General features: G+C 38.4%; 2 protein-coding genes across 2 annotated transcripts in view; both read right to left on the bottom strand.

Moving 5' to 3' along the window:
* Positions 1-1,680: 1,680 nt before the first annotated feature.
* Positions 1,681-15,025, bottom strand: stard5 (StAR related lipid transfer domain containing 5). Its single transcript, XM_062419386.1, has 6 exons — positions 14,580-15,025; positions 10,853-10,902; positions 8,602-8,734; positions 6,798-6,915; positions 5,475-5,568; positions 1,681-5,352 (listed from the first exon to the last, which is right to left on the bottom strand). Exons 1-6 carry the CDS (start codon positions 14,667-14,669, stop codon positions 5,202-5,204), a joined length of 636 nt encoding a protein of 211 aa, XP_062275370.1. The 5' UTR covers positions 14,670-15,025; the 3' UTR covers positions 1,681-5,201.
* An 858-nt stretch (positions 15,026-15,883) lies between these two features.
* LOC133980375 (transmembrane channel-like protein 3) overlaps positions 15,884-23,403 on the bottom strand; it is a 44,565-nt gene continuing 37,045 nt past the window's right edge. The window contains exons 17-23 of the mRNA XM_062419082.1: positions 22,129-22,239; positions 21,766-21,891; positions 21,560-21,638; positions 20,037-20,079; positions 19,678-19,951; positions 19,235-19,237; positions 15,884-16,880 (exon numbers count right to left, since the gene is read on the bottom strand). Coding sequence (XP_062275066.1) covers positions 15,884-16,880; positions 19,235-19,237; positions 19,678-19,951; positions 20,037-20,079; positions 21,560-21,638; positions 21,766-21,891; positions 22,129-22,239 — 1,633 coding nt within the window. The remainder of the gene's footprint in view (positions 16,881-19,234; positions 19,238-19,677; positions 19,952-20,036; positions 20,080-21,559; positions 21,639-21,765; positions 21,892-22,128; positions 22,240-23,403) is intronic.

Below are 23,403 nucleotides of genomic sequence, written 5' to 3'. Positions count from 1 at the left end.
CTGATTTTAGCAAATGTGAAGCAGGGGGTCTTTGATTACCCCCTTGCTGCAGCAGCTGCCTTCAAACCAGTCTGAGAGTATAGAAGACGGTTTAGTCTGAGTCAGTTCACACATTTTGCACAAATCTGAAGGAGAAGGGAAGAAGAACTGGAGCTGGACACAATAACAGCACCAGAGTGACAGACTGAGGTGTAGTGTTCTCTGGTGTTATTGTGGCCCTGTATGATTAGCCTATAACAGTATTTAAATATGCAGTCTGTGTAAACAAAGAGAAAATTATATATCAGAGTAAACATCTATTTTTATCAGCGGTGGTACTGTATGTGTGGAAAACACAAGAGCAGACACTATTAAGCACTTTTGTTGACTCAGCAGCTTTGAGTTGAAGCTTCCTGCCATTTTACCAAGTTACTTATCGAACCTCGCTCACCTGGAATGTCCCACAGCTGTATCTGTGTCTCAGTTCAGGACATGTAGAGGACAGAGAGAGACTTTTTTTTTTGCAAGCACATCAATTATATTTTCTGGAGAAAATGATCGCAGTATTCATTTAAGAGAACAAAAGACAGTTGTGTTTATGGGTCAGTGACAAATGTTAATGTAACAAAGATTTGGTAAGATGATCAATTCAATATTCATATGTAAAAAAAAAAGTTTTAAAAGCAGCTTCAAGTTTGTTAAAATGTACATTTAGTATTTTTGTTGGTTTTATATCATTTGAAATGACATTTGCACCATTTTTTACCAAAAGTAAGACTGAATGCTTCTGAAAATGTCAAATGGTGTAACCACAAAAGAATGATACATATTCCATAATTACTTATATATATATACAAATAATTACTTCATTTTAAATCAAATGAAAATACATTTTTTAAGAATATTTTCTACATTCAAATTTGAATGCATTTAGTCAATATTAAGCAGGACGTATCCTAAAAACAGTTCTTACAAATGTTGTAAAATCTGTTAAAAACATAATGTTGCAAAAGTGGATTACATGTATTCCACATTTTAGTTCACATTTATTTTCCTGTATATAATCAGATTTTTATGAAAAAAAATACTGGTTACACCAGTTGGACACTGAGTTGTATTACATCAATGGTCCTTATGTGTGTATGATAGTTCATATAAATACACAAAAACAACCTCACTGACTCAGTTATGCTTCAGTTAAGTATAATTCTGTCTCCTCTGCACGACTGAGGTGTATTTCAGTCAGTAGCTGGTGCAGCAGTTGCACAAAAGGCAGTCTTCAGGGTTGCTAATAGCAACATTGTTTTGGTACAGAAAATTTAAAACGACTTAAGTGACTTGATTACAATCAGAGCTTATGTATAAATGTTAACAATCCATTTATTTACTACATAACAGATTTTTGTTCCTTCAAAATAATTTCTCTACAAAATATAAATGATGTGCATGTGCTGAGGATTAAACCACAAACATACCATAGAATATCTTTGTATGCAACCAACAAAACTGTTTTATATTAAGGTACACTGAAAATTACCACAAAAGTTTATACATTGACTTATATCTGCTGAAAAAAAACTTGTATAAAACTGTTGAAAACTACAAAAACCAGTGTGATGTTTCATTGTTTTTGTGTTCCAGTGTTAAAGAAGAGCAGCAGTGGACAACATGATGTTCATATTAATCATTTTAATGCTGGTGAACTGGGTGCAGAACAGTACAAGATAAACAGTTTCATGTGTTCTGACTAGACATGTAAAAACTCAATGGTGTGACTTAGCAGCTGTTGCTTTCAGTACGAGGAGGAGATTCTAAACATTGACATAGATTCTGTTGTACCAGTTATTATTCAGTTATTATTCAATTAGCAAAGACAAGCTGCAGCTAGTGTCACACAGGAGACGGTTATCTGGACTGCTTGTTGGACCACAAAGTTGCCAAAATGATGCACAGGAGGAAACTTTGGATTCAAACACTAACTTCACTCTGGGTGTTTGGTGTCATTGGAGGTCAGACAGCCTATCAGAGTCAGAGTCTTATACTTAAAGGGTTTAACTAGGAAGTGGTTCTGCCAGGGTTTAACATGCTCTATGACCTGCATGTCATTCTGAATGACAGCAAGATGCACCAAGTGTAAATCAATACTGAATCACATGCTGCTGCTGCTGCTGCTGCTGCTGCTGCTGCTGCTGCTCTGTATGAGCTCACACTTTGCAGCAGCTTGTATGTTCACTGTTTGGGTTTTTACAAAAATGAACAAATATTTAAAAAAGGAGTTTATCAGATTAAGCTGATTTCTGTCAAAAATACATTTTCCCATTGATTAAACTGTGTGTGTCCTGATGTTAAAGGACAGTTAGGAACAGTTTAATTTGAGTAAAAAGACGTCGAGTAGTGAGGACACCTCAAAATATTTAAAAATGTCATGGCTGTAGAAACAGGGTGGAGGTTTCTGGAGAAGAGTCAAAGCTCCAGCAACACTTATAGTATAGAACAACTTTATTAGTAGACTTACAAGTCTACAGTCTCTACTGAAGGATTTCTATTCTTAGGTGGATAAAAAATGGCTCTTATTTTAAATGAGTTTTTAATTGTAGGTGTTATTTGGGATAGGATTCTAGGAGGAATTGTTTTCATGAACAATTATTATGTCTTACATCTCTTAATAATTTCTGTAGGTCTAAAAAGAGTTCAAACTGACTTACAGATGAGGTTGGGACAAAGGAAAAAATTCTAAACTCAATTTTTATCCACCCAAGAATAGAAATCGTGCAGTAGAAATATAGTAGAGAAGGTCTTTCAATAAAGTTGTTCTATACTACAAGTGTTGCTTTGAGTCTAAACAGCAGAGGGAACAGAGACACCTGCCATTAAAATGTGACGTCTATCTATAAAACACAAGTTGCTGCATGTAAAAATGTGAATCAGTCAGAAAACATCTGGATGATTCACTCTGATCAGATCTGAACAGTTCGGTCACATTTTCAAGAAAAAACTAACATGCAAGTTACAATCGAGCTGCCTGAAAAATGAGTCATGTGACTGACAGGCATAGCACAGCTGGCTGTGACAACTGCATCCATCATTTTAGCCTAGTCAGCAAGGTGACTGAAAAGCAGCCTGAAGATGTCTCAGTACATCACATGACCCTCACCTTACATGGTGCAGCAGAGTATCCATATTTGCTGACTCAGCCTGTTGGAATAGTGAGATCAGGCAGTAAATGGATAAAAAAGAAGGTAAAAAGATAAAAATGGGATAAAAAAGGTGATTCAGTGTTGATTTACTTTGGCAGACAGGTGTTTGTGCTTCTCCTCGTGTGATTTCTTCTCTTTTAGCAGCTGTGTGGACATTGACACAAGTTCACAATAAAACAAAAACCTGCAGGCTCCATTTAAACAGCACACGGGGGGAAAAAATGCCTTTAGATCTGTATGGAAGCAACAACATCTCAAGCACACATGGGAGGGGGAAGGAAACGATGGGAATGAAGTTAAGATGACTCAGGCTACACTGAGGTAAAGAGATGTTATAGGTTCAAACAAACCTTACAGTATATGGCTTATCATACACACAACGGCTCTGGACAAAGAGAGGGCCAACATGTCATTATCCAGCCTCTAATATCTTCATCACACATACTGGTTTCATACTGAAGGGATTTCTTAATAAAGTGCTAATTATGTTCAAGCAGTATATTGAATGCAAGTAATTCATTAAGAAAATCCAGATGTTCTCATTAAGGATCAGTCCGCTCCTTCTTTAATGAGGAGGGGGTGAAGGGAAGGCCATGAGAGATGATCACACTTCCTCTGGCACAGTGAGCCTCAGTGTATGCAGATTCAAACAAGTACAGTACATTTGTGGTGACGCTTCTATTTAGTTCTGAATACCTGAAGAGGATTCTGGCAGTTGTGGAATAGCATACGTTTTCTATATGTTAAATATCATATTTAGGTGAATATTTCAAGTTTAATATCAACTTTAATATGGTTAAGTCATTAAGTACAGACATGATTTGTCCTCAAGTGCTATAAGTATTGATTTTAGTGTGCAGATACAGAGTGAAGATTCTCACTCCAACCTGAATATTAAAAACTAGATAGCATGGTGAAAAAAGATTATTATGTGTCGTAAAGTGTTCAAGACTGCTGAGTCATGTCCTGATGTGAACATGAAGAAATACTGTCATCACGCTTCCATGAGTACATTTCCCTTTCTGTTCCCAGTACAGAGCTGTGTTATTAACTACTATTAATGTGCACACAGTGAGGTAGCTGCATGACTGACTATATACTGACACTACACTTTGACTTCTTACTGCTATTACACACCTGGATCACTTCATCCACATGCATTTAAAAATAGTGAGTTAAGACTATGCTGCACATGCAGACAGCATGTTGATTTACTTCTAATCTTCATTTATGTTTATGAAGAAAGAGAAAGGGAAATGTACTTCAAGAAAGTGATGGCATGAAAAAAGGGGAAGACACTTTTCTGCTCAACAGAGCATCACTACGTATGTTCTAATCAAAAGAAGGCGTTCTGTCACATAGAAAGAAAAAAAAAAAGCTGCCTTTGTTAAAAAAAAGGCCATGGTGCCATCCAGCCTGTGCTTCAGTGGAGCTGATAGAAGAGGCAGATACTGAGGGTTCACAGGTGAGTGGAGATGAGGAAAACTATGGCATTTCAAGTACAACACAAAACAACTAAATATGAGGTATGAATCAGTACTCCAAACCAACAATCTGATACCAGCATAGGGTAAAATAAGGTCCATGCAACATGCATGTTTAATGTTCACACTGAAGTATGCGATTACTAGACGAGGAAAGATCCAGAGTCACGTGACTCTGGGACAAAGTAAAGATATTGTGTATGTTAGCACATGTACAAATAGAGATTTTACATTTACTCCCATTCCTTAGATTCAGGAGTAATAAATTAATCTCACAGAGGGGGGTGTAATGTCTAAGGGAGACCCCCCTCTTCTTTTAGGACTTGTCTAATTTCAGACGGGGGGAGCAGGCTACTACCTGCAGTAACACAGGAATGTAGGAATGTACACATTAAACATAAAACTTGATTAAGTCATTGTTTGATCATGTCAGCTTGTTGATTACTGTTCAGTGTGGACTGTTTAACATGGAATGAAGGGCTGGTCTGACCAGTCATTGGGCCTCAGGCTCGAGGAGGAGGTGTCTTCACCTTCAGAGGTGTCAGAGGTCTTTGAGGGATTTGACAGACTTGGCCAGGTTGTTGTAGAACTCGGCCATGCTGGAGGGGAAGAACGAGTCGACCACGGAGCGAGGCAGGAAGCCGCCCAGGTCTGTCTGGAAGAAACTGAACACCTGGGTTTTGTTGGGCTCTCTGCGCACAGAGTGAAGAGGAGAGAAGAGAAATTAGAGTGCTGTGAAGCTTTAGTTGAACTCTGGTCAACGTTTGTTGTCCAAACACGCTCTGACACAGCCGAGCATTTCCACTGTACTCACCCTGAGATGGGCACACAGATGCAGCCACATGGATGGTTCAATCCCCTCACGTAACCAGAGTGTGGAGGACAGCCTGGGTGACTCACGTTGGTGGCTGTTTGACATGAACACACACACACACACACACCCTTCATTACATGAATCCTATGAGGGACTGTTTCACTCTACAACTGTGGCTCTCCACCATGTGAGCTCACACACTAATTTTCATGACAGTGGAGGTTGTGAAGGTGTTTGTGTGGAGCCTCTGCACACACTGAGATCACACTAAGTAAAGGAGACATTCATTAAGTGTAATGACGCTGTACTCTGACATCACTGAAACAGAATGTGATACATTGAGAAACAGGAGACAACAATTCATCCACATGATCCAACTCTTCCAGGAAGTGTGTGCGTAAGCTGTGATGGATGTTTACAGTGTACAGTGTAGTTAATCATCTCAAGTGTGACTGACCTGCAGGTCAACAACTTACACTTACTGTAAAGCTGCTACACAAACACTTTAACACCACTTTAAACTGTGAGGGTTTTCTTTTTTTTAACCCTTACATAGTATTCATTTTTACATTTAAAAACATTTGTCTATTTTTATAATTTTTCATTTGTTCACTCTGTTTTGATACAACATTGTGATGCTGCTGTTTCTTCACCACTCTGACTCTTTTCTACTGATGATGTCACATTGACAGATGTCAGTATTATACTAACTGATAGACATGATGACCAAACCCTCAACACACTCTTATTTCAATCCTCAGACTGCTGCTTCTTCTGATGTTGCCTGTTAGATCACTCCCAGCCATGGTTGATAAATACAATAATAATAATAATAATAATAATAATAATAATAATAATAATAATAATAATAATAATAATAATGTATTACACACACCAGCAGGATTCCCCACAGCTAAATCACGTTTTATGAAACATCAGGCTTATTATTATTATTATATGTATTTTTATTTCTTTTTTTTTTTTTTAAAGACACCTTTTAACAGGTTTGAACTTATTACAATGGTTAATGCTGTTTGCCTGCTCCTTTGCAGTTGTATGTTTTTTATGTTGTGTATTGTTGGTGTATGTGTTTAATGTCTTAATGATATAGTGTGTATTGTTTGTATTTTTAATGTATTGGAGGAAGCCAAAGACACATTTCCACTAAGGTGGATAATAAAGTCAGTTCTATTCAATATATCAGCTGTGTATTCTGTGAATATACCCTGTCAGTCAGTGTGTATCCTCACACACTCAATCTTATAATGTAATAAAACATACAAGCAGAGGAAGTAGAGGAGACAAGAAAGAGTGGTTACGTACCATTGGATGAAATGGTGCCGTCTTCGTATTGCTTGATTAAAATAACATCTACAAAGTCTCGTGGAGCTATGATGCCCATAGCTGCTGAGGGTGTGACTGTTCTGCAGATAGAGACGTCCTGTGTGACAGTGAGACAAAAGGGAGTGGACTCAATGTCAAGAAAGCAAAAAACATGGAGATCAGCTCACATGTATGTACTAAAGCTGCACTGGTGACACATTCATCTCATTAGATTCCTAAGCAGTGCAGGCTAAACAGGTTTTACATCACATGAACCAAGAACCTGTTGAGGAACCAGGGACTAAAACAGGGACTAAATGTGCTTCCTTTAGATAGTTCTGGGTTTAAAAACAATCCCTGCTACTTGTATTGATAGGATTAAAGGAGGACATTTCTCATTATTTAACCCTTACATACTGTTCAGCAGGGGTGCCACCAGGGGTTTTGGGCTCCATGAAAAGATATCACATTGGGCCCCACCACCACACACACAGGTCATACCAACCATGAGCAGTTTCTGTAACCACACCTCTACCTGTGAAGACTTGCAACTCTTATAGTCCAATACTAACTGTACAATACCTACTGACACTGAGCTGTGATAATAGAACACTGTGTAGACATGTATGCAACATTCTGCATATAAATAAAGCTTTAGTTTAATTGTAAATGAAATATTCTATTAATGTCTATTAATGATGATATGTTAATAAAAAAATTAAAAACTAACGCTCAAAAAATGTTTAACGCCCCTGTCAGTCATGGGCCATTAGAATCATCCAAACGTTTCACCCCATACAGCACCTTACTGTTCAGGGTCAAATTTGACCCATTTTACATCCAAGAGCAGTAAAAATACTTTTGTCTTTTAGCCTGAAATGTGATAACTTCCTCTAATGTGACTCAGAATATACAAAAAGGAAATATTTCATCTTTTTAAACACAGCTTTGTAGCGTGTTTGATGTGTATCTATCCAAAAATTACAAATGTTCATTCTTCACATTTAATATAATTCACTGAAAAATAGTTTTGCTGGATAATTAGTGTTTTTATATATAGAAATAAACACATTTCTGCTCTCTGAAAGCTTCATTAAGGATGAATCACACATTTATGTGACCGATGAGTATTTATGAATGATTTGTGCTTCAGAAGTTTGTTATAGAGACCAATTATCAGGAAATACTGTGATGGATCAGAATATGAACAGTATGTGAGGGTTAAACTCATTTAGGCTCTGTTCCCTGACTCATTTTTGAGAGTGAGCGAGAGAGAGAGAGAGAGAATGATTAAATAAAACTTTATTTTCTGATTGTTTCACAACAGTTTTCAGTCAGGAGATGGTTCCTTCTCCTCCTCTATATCTCTCCTTTTTTTCTTGTACACATTACATGTAGAGCTCAAACATGACAGCAGGATGAGGGGGGGGGGGGGGGGGGGACAACAACATGAGGACAGTTCCTGTTTCCTCATGTATGAAAATTAGGTTTCAAACGGCGCCATCGTTATTTAAACCACGGTGGATCTAATCGACCTAATCAATATGGATTGATATGGATCTTGAGGTGTGTGAAAGCACAGACAGGAATGAATAACAGAGACTTTTAGTTCCTAGTTTAATTCCTGAGATTACTTTTCTGGGTCAAACAGCTTTAAAACCATTTTACTGCCAATACATTAAAGCATCCAGTGCAGCTTTACCAATAATCCAGTAATTACTGACGAGAGGAAAAGAAACTGCTTTAACTCATAAAGAAGGATCATGAAATAAAAACTGTCAGAAAGGAGATATTTAGAACACACCTCTGTGATTTGTTCCAGAAGCTCAAACCTTTTGACGTTGTTGTCCCACTTGACTCGGAGTCCATTGGGGACCGGCTTCAGACACTCCCACACTTTGTCCGGGCTGCCGCTGACGACCCCCTCCCCCTTATAACTGCACAAGATGTCAGACACAGGACACAGTCAGGAGGGAAGATTATTCAGGCGTGACTCTGCTTAGAAATTAGATTCATACATTCTGAGAAAGGAGCAAATATTTAACCCCCTCAAACACACACATAGAGTACAAACTGGAGTTCTCCAAGCCTGGAACACACCTCACATCTTTGAAGTTAGAAATGTACAACAGCATGTGGAGTTACACTAAACATTAAATAACTGTTCAAATCTCAATTTATTCCACCACAAAGGATTAATAAAAAAAATGATGGTGGTTTTGTGAAGCCTGTGAGACATTATGGACCTATTTTAACGATCTATAGCGCAAGTGTCTTTGGGGCGTGTCCAAATCCACTTTTGCTATTTTAACGGCGGAAAATGGTCACTGCACCAGGCGCATGGTCTAAAAGGGATGGACTTAAGTCCCCTCATTAATCATAGGCGTGTTTTGGGCGTAACACGCGGTAAACCAATCAGAGTGTCATATATCCAGGAGCGCTGTCACCTTGGCGGATTGTTAGTTTGATGAAGGATTTACCAGGATTGGTCACATGACTACATTGACAGTATCATTGATCATTACTGCCATTGACTGATTCTGATACATAGTGGCACGTCATTGTGACTTTTAGATCATTTTTGATGTACATCATAATATGAATTCACATTGTGGTCCTTTTATTTGTGATGTTTTGCATGTTTGTGTGCTGCTGCGCGTCCATGTGTGTGTAACAAGCACAGTGTCTGCGCGCTGCACACCAGCCTATCTACGAGCATATTGGACTCTTGATGATGCACCTTTAATAACAGTGACATATGCGCCAGTGACTTTAGACCCGTTTTTTTTTTTGGTCAGTAGCGCAATCGCTTTCCTCTGCCTCAAGATAACAACGCGCCACCAATTCCAGAATGCATCCACTTAGTGCTACAATTCCACAAACACTGTTTCAGGTTTCTGACTCCACCAAACACACCACCTTCAATCTCACACTTCATGACTACACTCTGCTGCACATTCACACACAGTATTCATCTGGAGGAACATAAAGGTGCTCTCCTGGATTCTGGAACAGTCTTCAGCCTCAATCAGACAGCCTGAGGCTTCAGCTCTACATCCTTAGTCTAAATTTAAGCTTGTGGGAGCTCATGACTGGAGCCCGACACATACTGGATTTTTGGGGCCGATGCCGATACCGTTATTAGGAAGTAAAACAATTTTGATAGCAATATATTGGCCCATAATTTTATATATACAGAATATATACATAAACACAGTTTTTTAAAATGTGGTTATCAAACACTTGTGAAAAAGATACATAATGGAGGCTGTGATATACAACAGTTCAAGAATAAACTTATCTTAAATCTCTTTATAAAATTACATCAGTGCAGTGAAACAGTAAAATTCACTGGGAATTGAATATGTATATATTAAACTTGAATTAGGATAAGGCAGAAATATATATAAAATGCAGCCTATATATATCTTTTAAAAAATATTAGCACATATGGGATGGAATAAACACTGATACCTATTTATCTGTGACAGGCCAATATCAGCCAATAACATCAGTTGACAGATATATTGGTCAGGCTCTACTTATCACACTTCATACTGTATCACAGACTATAACTTGTCACTTTGTTCAACACACAACACTTTTCAGTAAGTGACTCTGCTGCTACATACTTTAATAATCCTAAAACTAGAAGCTGGATTTCTCCTGGTGCTCCTGCTTCACTCTGACAGTAGAATAAAACCACCTGCTAAGTGTCATCTAACAAACACTTTACATTTTTAGGTGGAAATTCAGAACATCACCACAACCTACAACCTTTGCCCCAAAAATCACTTCCTGAAGGACTAGCTAACAGGTACACGAGACATTCTAAAAAAAAGTGATGAATAGTCATAAAACAAAACTGCCTGCACTTAATCATGACAACTTTCACATGACAACACAGTGAGAAGAGAGAGCGAGAGAGAGAGAGAGAGAGAGAGAGAGAGAGAGAGAGAGAGAGAGAGAGAGAGAGAGAGAGAGAGAGAGAGAGAGAGAGAGGAGAGAGAGAGAGAGAGAGAGAGAGAGAGAGAGAGACATTTGAATTTTCTCACACATTCCCGGGGAACTCAGATGAAGGACGCCACGACACCACCACGTCATTCTGCCAAAGGAAAACACACAAAATTTATCATGAGTAACATATTTCAAAACAAACACACACACACGCAAACAATGATGTCTCTGCTCTTTAGTGGAAGAAAGTCCACATCAGACCAAACTGACTGTCACATTTCTAGCACAGGTGGCACAAAGCAGCACCTGACTGGACACACAATCACAGAAATAAATGAAGATAACAATACACTACAAAGTTAAAAATACTACAAGTTGTAAAACTACTCTAAACTAAATACACACACATGCAATAAATAATAACACACAGACACTTGATAAACTGGAGGTTCTCCAGACCACTAGAGGGAGTGATGAACTCTCAGGTGGACAAAGTCTTAAATGTGGACTCAGATAGTGATTTTCCTGAGAAGAGCCACACATGACCGCTGTTACACTGTACTCAATGTTTCTATTATCTGACTGTCAACATGTGTCACACTGTTTGAATACAATGTTACATAACAGCATGCAATAATGTATGATAACTACACAGAATCCAGTGTAACAGCAGTAAAGGTTAGGGTTAGAGCAGCATCAGTGTGTCAGAGGTCAATCACTGCTGCATGCCACTGACTGACATGATGAACCCTAACAGTGTTGAACTCCTGTGCTTTATCACGCTGTTTTTTCTTTTTTTTTCTCCATGTGTTTTGCAATTTGTAACATTATTAAATGTCCTTCATGTTTCTGCTCTTGCTCTTGTATGTGTTTGGACCACAGACAGAGTGAGAACAATATCTTCTCTAGCTGCCAACTTTGATGTGATGTAATGATGATTCAAACTGGAGCCGTTTATGACTGAAAGATAACTACTGAATGTGTCACCAGCCACTTCAATAGGAACACCTGTGCAATCTAATGCAATCCAAGCAATGCAAGCCCTTCCACAAATTCTACTTTTTTCAAGTTCATACATTTTCAGTATTCAACATTGTCAAAAAGGTGATAAATGTACTTTATGTAGGTAGAGACAGTCCACATGTTGATGTGTCCTTGGGTCAGATACTTAACCCCAAATTAGACCAATGGTGTATGAATGTTAATTTCCTCCTGATAAGCAGGTTGGCACCCTGCATGGTAGCTCCTGTCATCAGTGTATGAATGTGTGTGAATGGGTGAATGTGACATGTAGTGTAAACGTGCTTTGATTGGTCAAGAAGTCTAGAAAAGGTCTATATGAGCCATTCTACCAAATTGGTGCAAAGTCAGGGTTAGAAAAATCTTGAAAAAAATACGTCTTGTTCCCAAATCTTTTTCTGTGTTCAAATTATATAATATGTAAAGTATATATTCTTATCAAATTGTACACTTAATCCTCACATTGTATTTTCAGAAATTGTTGGACTATGTTTACTTTCCCAAAATTGACCAAAACACACAACAATAGTATAATAAAAAGGCTTATATTAACTTTGTATTAAAAGGTGTTCAGAGGTCAAATAATAACAATTACAATATTTTGAGTGTAATTTTTGAAATTCATTGGATTTTGAAACTGATTTTTCTTTGTAAAGAGCATAAACTTGATCATACTGATTTCAAACTTCAGGATCCATTAGTTTTAATACACATTAAACCAAACACTAGCATAACATCTTAGTTGAAAACTCAATGTACTTTATTTTTGTTTTGCCCGTGACTATCCAAAATGTTATTTTATTAAAAATGATGAATAGTAACTAATACATGTTGTAAGTATACAGCCTGCATGTATAGCAGACACACATCTGACTCAGTCCACAGACAAAAATGTTCAATGTTTCAGAAGTGACATAAAAATTGGGGACAGCATTTTTTACATACAATTTCCTGAATTACAAATTAAATGTAAAACATATGTATTTTTTTGGACTTTACTTTCAAAGATATCAAAAAAATCCACTGAGAAACAATGGAAACATTGTCAAAAATGATTTCAGTATCATTTTCACTCATTGAAATGTAAGGGTTAGGGTTGGGGACAGCCACCTCGCAATAGAAAGTACCTAGAAATGATGATTTTATATGTATTAAACTTATTGCTATCTCAAAATGTATTTGGGGTTTCATTAGATAATAGCAGGATCTTTGTAAACATCTAAGATTTATAAACTTAAATGCTTTTTAAATGTGTGTTTTTGTTGGGGGACAGCAGTTTGCACCAATTCGGTAGAATGGCCCATATAAGTACAGTCCATTTACCATTATATTGACTGGTGTTCCTAGTATTTTGCTCCCTTCATGTATGTTAATGGGGTGGACAAAATATTAGGAACACCATTCAATATAATGCACCCTAGTATATCATCACCATCACCCACTATGACCTCAGTAATAAACATAAAAGTAAAATTATTACTTTTCTGACAACGTCAACAAAAACTGAAAATGTATAAACTTTATAAATGTAGAATTTAAAGCAGAACTGTTGTATTGGATTAAATTAGATTGCACAAGTGCACCTAATGAAGAGGCCAGTGAATATATATGTACTGTATACATAAATATATATATGTATTTGTGTGTGTGTGTGTGTGTGTGTGTGTGTGTGTGTGTGTGTGTGTGTGTGTTTGAATTCTGAATAATAAGCTTCTTTAACAAAGATGGCAGTACTCAGTATAGTAGGAATTAAGCTGTTTTATAAAACTATAAATCAAACCACAATTTCAATCAACTGTCAGAAACATAAAGTGGGTCAAATATAGCTGAAATGTTGCAAGAAGATATTGATGTTCTGTAACTTGGTGTATCTGCCAGCATATGCAAATACTTTCAGATTACATCAACTAGTCAATGTAAAACAGTGATTGTTAGATGTCTAATAAAGCTTGATATGACATATTTATTGCATATACGTATGACTTAATTAATCTACCAATTATCAAGTACTCACATTTGCATCCCAGAAGATGTAACAGAAAAAACTGTATTTGCTCTCTCACTAACACTGTGTACATTATTACTGATGTGACTGAAAACTTCTGACAGTGTTCAAACAAACTGCTTGAGTAAAGTGGAATTCAGGGTTGGGCTCCTAATCTAAAGCTGCTTTCCGTCCTCTCCAGATTAGTGTTTTAAGTCTCTAGTACATTTGATATCAAACACAGATTGATTGGCTACTTCATTTGAAAATGTCAGTTCATCAACTGAAGCAGTAGGCACATTTTAACATATTCTTCTGCCTGTTTTGAAGATACTCCAAGACAGGCAGAAGAATATGTTCAACCCTTTAAAGTGGTGCTGAATTGAAGAGTTCTACCTAAAGTTTGGGAGCAGTTCCTCACTGGTGTTATGCATCCACTGGTTACCTTCGTTTTGTAACATATTCTATTTAACATAAGGATATGTGTATGATAAGAATATGTGTGAATTTAACATAAGAGTATGTTCAAATATTTAAGGAGGTGCTCAATTGAAGAGTTCTTCCTAAAGTTTAGGAGTAGTTTCTCACTGGTGTTACGTATCAACTGGTTACCTTCGTTTGTAAACACCGGGTGCGCGAGCGAGGCCACGTCAAATAGCATAATGTTTGACTGCAGCTGCGCGTTGCTTCTCTGCAGCACACTACATCACCACACTACATCCCTGTGTTTCCCCATAGACAGGATCTCTGAGCTAATAAAAAACAGCGTGTTTTATGGCAGGTGTGCAGTTTAACATCAGACAATAATAACAAACATTTACCGATTTCTTGCAGACTTTCCAGCCGGATTCGTCCCTCTTGTAGCCCATCAAGCAGTCAGCCACTGCCTTTGCTTTATGTTCATAATCCATAACAGTGTGTGTTGATGAACGTTACCGACACTAGTTAAGCTAATTCACTGTGCAGGCTATCTGTAGTTACAGGCGTTCAGTATCTTACTTTAACAGTAAATCAATGCAGCTGTGTGTGTGAGTGTGTATGTGTGTATGTGTGTGTGTGTGTCCAGCAGCAGTGAGGAGTACCTGACGTTAGCAAGCCGACCAAACCCAGCTCAGGCTACAAGCTAGCATTAGCCAAAATGAATGAAACGTGCTATGCAATACACACATTCTGAACTAACAAGCAGCTGGCTCGTACTGACCATGTTTGTGAAGAGAAACCCACTCTGTCAATTAACTACCGTTATCTATAGAAGCCCAACATCTGCCCCAATTAAAATATTACATCTAAAAGGAAATTCACTGAATGAAAACCGGACAGAATCGTTAGCAAATCTGTCAAATCAACCAGAAAACATGCGACTTCCGGTTGTGACTTTCAATAGAAAATTGTTATGCACAAATGTAAGCATTTATTAAATGCCATATCATGTTTTAACACAAGTCATGTGCTAAAACTTCAGTTCAGTATATTTCATTAACTTTTAGTGATTTAACTAATTAACGCACTGGGGTTTAGTACAAAAATTAAAGTTTTAAGTTAGCAACATGTGTCAGGTATTTTATTTTAAAGTCCACTGACCCTCTATTTTAATTTGGTGGGCTTCACCCGCCTGCGCCCCGCCCTACTCTTCCTCTGATTGGATAGTACTTCGGTGGTCAGGGTAGGAATATCAAAGTCAACCAATCAGAGGTAGAGTTGGGTTGGGTCACAGAAAGCGCGTGCGAGTGGGGGCTGGAATCTTCCCTTCTTGGTTCTTGGGAGCAAAGCACGCCGGGAGTTGTAGTAGTCATTTCATTCCAGCTGTAATGTTCTGTATAGAGTGTTCAGGCCAGGTTTGATCAATATGTAAGATGATGAACTATTTTATTGTGATTGCAGAGGAAGCAATTGAGTTATAAAAGATCTTCATATTTTATTTATTTATATGTATTGTTACACACTGCTGTGATAATTATATAATAGGCCAACACTGATTTGAAAAAGACACAAGACCACACATAGGAGAAAAAAAATCACATTTATATTAATACACTCTGAGCTTTCGATGCATTACATTTACCCCACTGACAGCATATATTTTGAGAAATATATATTAACAGAATAAATAATTTCAGCACAGATGTCATACATTGGAGCAGACCAGGTCGTTTGACTCAGAGACATTTAAATCAAAGCTGGTTTTGGACTTCTTTTTGCCCAGCTTTCCTTGCCTCGTGTCAGATTTGAGATAGCGCTCCTTGTTGTGGATGACCTGAATGTACTGGTCTGTGCTGCTGTTCTGCTGGTCACTGCTGGAGGCCAGAGAGGCTGAATCTGACTCAGTCAGAGAGGGGTCAAGCTTCGGTTTCGTCTTGGGCTTCACATAAGATTCCATGTGCCTGGTCTTGGCAGGGGACTGACAGTGTCTCCCTGGAGAATGAATGCGACGCCTGGTTCGCACCATAAGAGGGTCTGCTCCTCTTACATTGGCCTGAGACCGGGAGTGTGACTCTATATCTCGCCAGTCCATTTCTCCCTCACCATCCTCCTCTTCATCCTCCTCCTGGGCTGCGTACCTTCCTCGAGCTGCGTGGCTGTCTTTAGCCACAGACATGTGGCTCTCTCTGCATTCACCGATGTAGAAGTGTGCTGACTGATGGAGGTCAGTGAGAGAACGGGGCCGATGAGTCTTCCCCAGCGACATCCTCCTCCTACCTTTTCCCTCTTCCTCCTCCTCTTCCTCTTCGCTCAGATGCTGCTCTGACGGGTGGGATCTTTGAGGATGGGGTTGGTGGTGGGCGGTGCGAGCTGTGTAACGTTTGATGTTGCGTGGGTACAGCTCCAGGATCTCTGCCGGCTCCTCCATAAGGTAGTGACGTGGGATACGTGTGGCGGAGCGCAGCAGCTTCTTCCTGGGCTCCCGCTCGTTGACGATCACGTAGCGGGTGTGACCACGTCGTCCCCCGTAACTCTGTGCAGTGATGATACTGGCAGCTTCCACAGGATGTATGGAACATGTGGTCTTCCTGTACAGGGGGTCAGAGTGGATGTCAGAATAGCGGGCTGGTGGATTGTATGCCATGTGATGGTAAGACTTGGACCTGCAGGAACCACTAGGGCCACCAAGAAATGGTGAAGGCCTGTTGTGAGAAAGGACAACACATGATTATAAATATGTATTATTATTATTATAGGCATGTTATCATTGTGCAGTGCTGTTGAAAAGCATGGGTGGATTGCATTTAGACATAATGAAAGCTCTGTGATGGATCAATAAACAGGTTTCAACGACTGTTAAAGCAGTTCAGTGAATGGAAAGCAATGGCTGCATGGATGCTAAAAAACACACATTAAAAAATCATAAACTTTGGTGTGATTTGTAAATTGGTCAGCGGTGATGTAATGCATAATTTGCACGCAATGGACTCAAACATGCAAAAATGATGGTACAGTATAGTATTCAAAGCCAATATTCAGCATGTTAATATTTGATCTTTTTCATGCCAAAAATCATGTCCATAACTTACAAGTTGCCTCCACTTTAATTACAAAAACAATCCTAAAATTGAATTATATGTGATGATATTGTAGCCTGATGTGAATGAGGACAAATGTCTTATTGTCTGTCATTATCAAACTGATAACATGATGTCAGCTTGTTTGGTCAGGCATGTTGAAGATGTGTCCTCCAGACAGCTGCTGCAAAGAGCATACTTTTATATATCAACACACATGTTTACACAGTCAGTACACTCATGTTCAGTGCTTGAAGAGTTTGTTGTTGCCTCACTCTGTATTTAAAATTATCCAGATAAATATGATGCACATCAGATTATATTGAAGCCTGTGTGAAATCATAAACTCCCATAAACCAATCACATAAGGTCTGAACTGTATACGGTGCAGTTACCCTAAGAGTCAAAACCTATGTGATATTTTCCCCCTACTGTCATAACACACTCTGTCCATATATCTGGGTTCAACTGACAGTTAGGTGTAAACTGACAACTGACCCACAGTCACACAGATATTCACAAACACAGACCTTCACTCATTTGAAGTGGGAGGTGCAAACAGTGGAGTTTTTTGCTTCATCATAGCTTTGTGATTGGTCAGATAAACTTACATCAGATAGGCAAACCCATATCATTTTGACACTTTCCAACTATTTAAAATCAGCTATTCTTTCATTTCCAAATAAGTCTGTTAAATGACAAAATGATTGTGTGTTAGAAACAGTAGGAATCCTGAGTTCTATATTGTGGTGTGAAGGTGACAGATATGTGATGTGTGCAGGTCTGAATGATAACTAAGGGTTAAAATCCTAACAATGATAACCAGTCTTATCCCTGGGAGTGCTGCTGTTGATGGCCTGCACATGAAGGGCTTTCCTGTGTCAATCTGTGTTAAATCTAATCTGTGTTTAATGTGAATTTGATACGGTGGTGTTGTCTGAATTTGTCTGTTGTAATTAAACCAATCACATTAATCTGAGTCATGTAAGCAGACGTGCTAACCAGGAGGGTTTTGGAGCAGCAGACTGAGGACACTCAGAGCAAACTTTTTTTCCTCTGGGTAGCTGCAGCCTAACAGAGCACCTTCATCACTGTCACAAGTTCATGATTAGAGTGACAGCTAAAGAGACGGAGCGGAGAGGCAGACAGCTGTGTACAGTATGGCACACACTCTCTCACTACACCTCTGGTTTTACAACTGGTTTGGTGTTTTACAACCAGAGACGTACATGTAAACAAAGCTCTGTGCTCTGTGAGAGAACTGATGATGAAGTGTGTGAATCCAAAACAGTTTAAGGACTGAATGAAACGTGTGCAGAACGGGCCGAATGAACATTAACCGCTTGTTTAATGGTGATGAGGGAAATGAAACCCTGATACACAGACAGCATTGATCCTCTGTGGTGTGCATAAAATCCATCTTTGTGATGTAACTATTTCATCTATTGTTATATTATACATTTCATTACAGAGGGCAGAAATAAAATAAAGACTAATAGACAAAAAGAAAATAAAAGACCCATTTTTGATCCTTTTCCTATGGCTGGATCTACCATACAGGCAATCTGGGGAAGTACCCAGGGGCCCTTGAGCAGAAAGGGCCCCTAAATGATGGGAAAAAACAATGTGTACACTTTTTTTTGTCAGGTTCTACAGAAATACAACACAAAGCTTGACCTATTCTCTTGATTTTGATAATTATGGTCACTGTCAGAAACCTAGTATGTCCAAACCTAAAGTGAGTAAATCACCTATGTGAGTTAAAATATTAATTACAAGGTTTCTACCCAACAGCAGCATTATCCAATCAGAATAAAATAAAAGTTATTTGGGGGATATGAGCTTCAGTGCTCAGGTGCCGCTGAAGGTACTAATGCAGCCTTGCATTTCCCCTTAATCATACAGTCCTAAATGAAACTACATTGCATTGCTGCTGTAATACCTCTCGGTATGTAAAGATATTCTAACCGTACACTGACCTGCTCACATTACTTCGATTTTAATTTGTTCTTTTAAAAAAATTTTTTTATTGTAAATAGTTCTTTATTTTATCACGTAATTGTGTATATAGATATGTAGTATATGTTTATATGTATATTAATATATGTGTATTGAGATATATATATATAATTGATAGACTCATACAAAAGTTCACTGGGTATTTTGTTCCTTCATGTACATAGATGGCTGAATGACAAGTAAAATCCTTGAATCCTTGAATATTGATCCAAACTATTACTTTTAGATAATTGCCTCAAACGGTTCAGCCTTTGTAAAAATACTAACACAAGTAAAATGTTTATTTGTGTGAAATATTATTAAAATGTTCCAACTGGCAACATTTTCACTATTAATCAGCTGGACCACAAACATGCACTACATTCATCCTGATTAACTAAACTAATATATGAGTTAGCGAGACCTGTTAGGAATGTGCTCCAGCCTGTGTTTGGGCAGTATGGACACTGTGGGACTTCTGGAGGATCCAGCTCCACTTCCTCTGTTCAGGTCCATCCTGGATGCCGATTGGGTGATGGTGCGGATGCTGTTGCCACGACGAACCGGAGACTGAAAGTTTGTGACACTGCCGTTGCGCCGTGGAGACGGAGTATGGATGGAGGCCTCCTGGCTTGTGATGTCGCTCTCCTGCTGATCCGGCTTCTTATCTGCTGCGGCCTCTGGAGCCTGGAGTCTGGCTGAGGTCGGGTTACATGTCACAGGGTCAGAGGTCACAGCAGCACACAAAATCATATAATGCACAGCAAGAGAAAGATACTGTACCTGCAGCCATCTGGAAGACTTTCTTCTTGTCCTCAGTGCGCTCCTGAAGGAATTAAAGGGAAATTCCACCATTAGACACACACAGATATCATCACCTGGAAAGTTCAGTTCATTCCAGAAGTTATGAAATGTTTTTGTTATAACTACTTTACCTCAACCTCCAACCCCTAGATCTACTCCAGTCAGTGCCATGTTTCTCAGACTACCTTTAGATATTCAGGGGTTAGTGATGTATTTAGTTGGGTGTATGTGGATGAAGAAAGCAATACATGGAAAAAGAACTTCCTGTCTAATCGACTAGGAATGTATTGCATTCTAATCTACTGCAGCTGCTGAGATGTTGGCGTCTCCTTCTCTCCTGTAATGGATTTTTAACAGTATGACTGGTGACTGTAGTTCTAGTTCTTCACACAACTACTTCCAACATCTTGCTTATGTACAACTAAGTGGAACATGATGAATGCCACTGAGGAGGAGATACTGTCTGATAGAAAAGACACAGAGATAGACCAGTGTGACAGTGAGTGTTAGATACTTGTGATTGTCATTGTTTGTGTGTAGTACTTTGTGTGCCTACTGCAAAAGTGTTTGTAGTAGACATACAGTATGATCCTTGCCTCACTCTACATAACCTAAGTGTTAAAGACTGGTGGCTGGTGCAGAGTCCTGCCAACTGCATGTACCATGAGCTAAATTATCATTTCTATTCAACTTTGCTACAACCACACCCAACACTTTTGGTTTTTATTTAGCTTTAGCTGCTTTTTTGTTTTGTTTTTTTAACCCCTAACTAACATCTCCTGCTCTAAAATTTGACCCATTTTGACATCTGAAAGTAATGAAAAAACCACATAAATTACATTCTTTAAACCTGAAATGTTATGATTTTTCCTATAGTGGCCTAGAAGGTCCAAAAATGGAAATATTTTTAAAATAACATATTTTTGCAGAGGTGGTGTTAAAGGTTAAATCGTGAAACATAATATTCAAAATACTGTTACATCCTCCACTTTAAATAAATGAACAGAATTATGACTGTTAAGTTCTCCTTTTAGATAACATAATATCATGTGATTGTGAATGTATTTTCACGATAAAAGTGTCAAATCTAAAGAAAACATTAAAAAAAAACATTTCAAAATTTGGTATAGACACTAATTATAAAGGAATAAGTGGGGTCAGATTATGACCAGTATGTAAGAGTTTTAATATGTACATGTCACTGTATTCATGCACATACTGTATCTAGTGTTACTGTCTGTTAAATCACTTGTTTTGTTTAGCTTCATCTTTTTTCTTTTTTTTGTATGTTTGAAATTGAAATTGACTGCCACAGCTCCACCAATAACTAAACCTGTGACACCAGCAAGGACAAAATTTGGCCCTATCTACAAAGTGAGCGCCACCAACATGTAAAGCCACACAGCACAAATGTGCAGTAATAAAGAGGTATGTAGAATAATTGTCTGCTCAGTCCCAGAAACTGACAAAAACTATGTAACAGTCCATCATCAGAAACTCACAGTCTGGAGCTGCATCCTCAGCTGGTTGTTGGTGAATTTGAGGGATCTGGCAATGGACTGGAGATAATATATCAGCATGCTGAAACACACAGGGACAATACAAGAGTCTTGTTGATATACTGAAATGTAAACGTGTGTGTGTGTGTGTGTGTGTGTGTGTGTGGTTGCATGTAGTTGTGTGTCCATGTACGTGCATGCATCCTTACAACAGCAGCAGCAGTGCTGGCAGCACTACGACTGGACTGGTGATGTAATTCATCACTTTACTGAACCACATGGGGAAGTCACTGGCCACTGTCTCAGAGATGATGTCATAAATCTTCTCTTGACCACTGAAACATACATTTTCATCCTTTTATTTATTTTCACATTTAGAAACAATATAGACTTAAACTCACATATTTGTCTGAACCTAAACCTGTAACTGGCAATGAATGCACACACAGAGGAGTATACTTCAGCATCCCTGTCTGCCTCCAACTTATCAACTTTACGTCGACTGCTACACACACGAGCAGCCTCTTCCAAATGTTCCTTTAAACTTTTAAACTAAATGAACTCCTGTTTACCTGAATGGTCCACAGTGCTGTGATGGTCTGTATCTCACTATGGCAAAGATGGTAGGCAGCATACACAGAAACAGCATGAAAAGCAGCATAGCCAAGTAGAAATTGTTTGATCTGAAAAAGGAGAACACAGAAGCATGATAATGTGCATATATTGAACAACTTTCACATTCCTGATGTTGTCAGACTGCTACACTGCTGCTGTTAGAACAACCTGAAGAACATTGTGTGAAATAATCCAATTACAGAATAATATAATTTGTAGAAATGATCTGTTCCTCCACTCCCCTTTACAGTGGAATATAATCATATACAATAATTCTCTATTGGGTTCCATTACAGAGTGCCATCTATATAGTGATGTAAGGACAAAGACATATCTAAAACCACAGGGACCTGCAATCCATGTACACAGGTGTTCATACTACACTCCACTCTACAACCTAAAGTCCCATTTAGACATGTTAAAGCAGGAAGTAGATCATTTCTGAACAAGAAAGGGTCCTGAGAGTAAGATTAAATAAACAACACTAGTGAATGGTCTTTTTTATAGACCTTAACATGTAGTCTACCGCATTCTGTTAATTAAGAGGAAACCCAATGGGACTACTACTATTGTTCTCTTAATTAACTTCCTGTTGAAAGACAGAGAGAAGTATATGTCCCTAGTGGACATAAAACAGCATGGAGAGATTTTCTTTTCAAAAGGTTAAACCTGCTTGAGTATAAAACAGTGAAATATATACTATTATATACTCAAGTTCAAATGCAGTGTTTAATAGCAGATCTTTGAGGTGTGGTAAAGCTCTTGAATACACACAAAACAGCCATGTTTAATTCACCAGAGCAGCAGTGCTCACTTCACTGTGTGTGTAGTACTGCTCAGTTCTCTGGACAGTAAATGGACAGACAATAGAAATGACTCCAGTTCAGCTTCCAGCAACAGCCAGCCAGTGTGATCATGAATTCTCCTGACAGCGCTCACTCTCGTGAATACAGCAACTGAAACAACGAAGGAGACTCTACAGTGCAATGGCACTTATCACACATGTCTGTGCTTTAAAGAGAACATATTGTGTTTTTTGTTATTTATATCCTGTTCTGGTGTCAGATATTTAACATTGTAATAGTTCCAAAACACGTGTAGAAGTCAGGTCAACAGTTGGGATTATGAATGCTGAACGTTTTTTATTATCTTTCTGATGAGCTGATGTCGGCTTGTTGCACATGTCTGTAAATGTCTGTTCAGTAGCCTTGGTTGCTAAATTGGTTGCTATG

The sequence above is a fragment of the Scomber scombrus genome, chromosome 1 (assembly GCF_963691925.1).
Source record: "Scomber scombrus chromosome 1, fScoSco1.1, whole genome shotgun sequence".
Classification (NCBI taxonomy): domain Eukaryota; kingdom Metazoa; phylum Chordata; class Actinopteri; order Scombriformes; family Scombridae; genus Scomber; species Scomber scombrus.
Note: the sequence above shows the minus strand (reverse complement) of the source record. Positions and strands in the feature narration are given on the sequence as shown.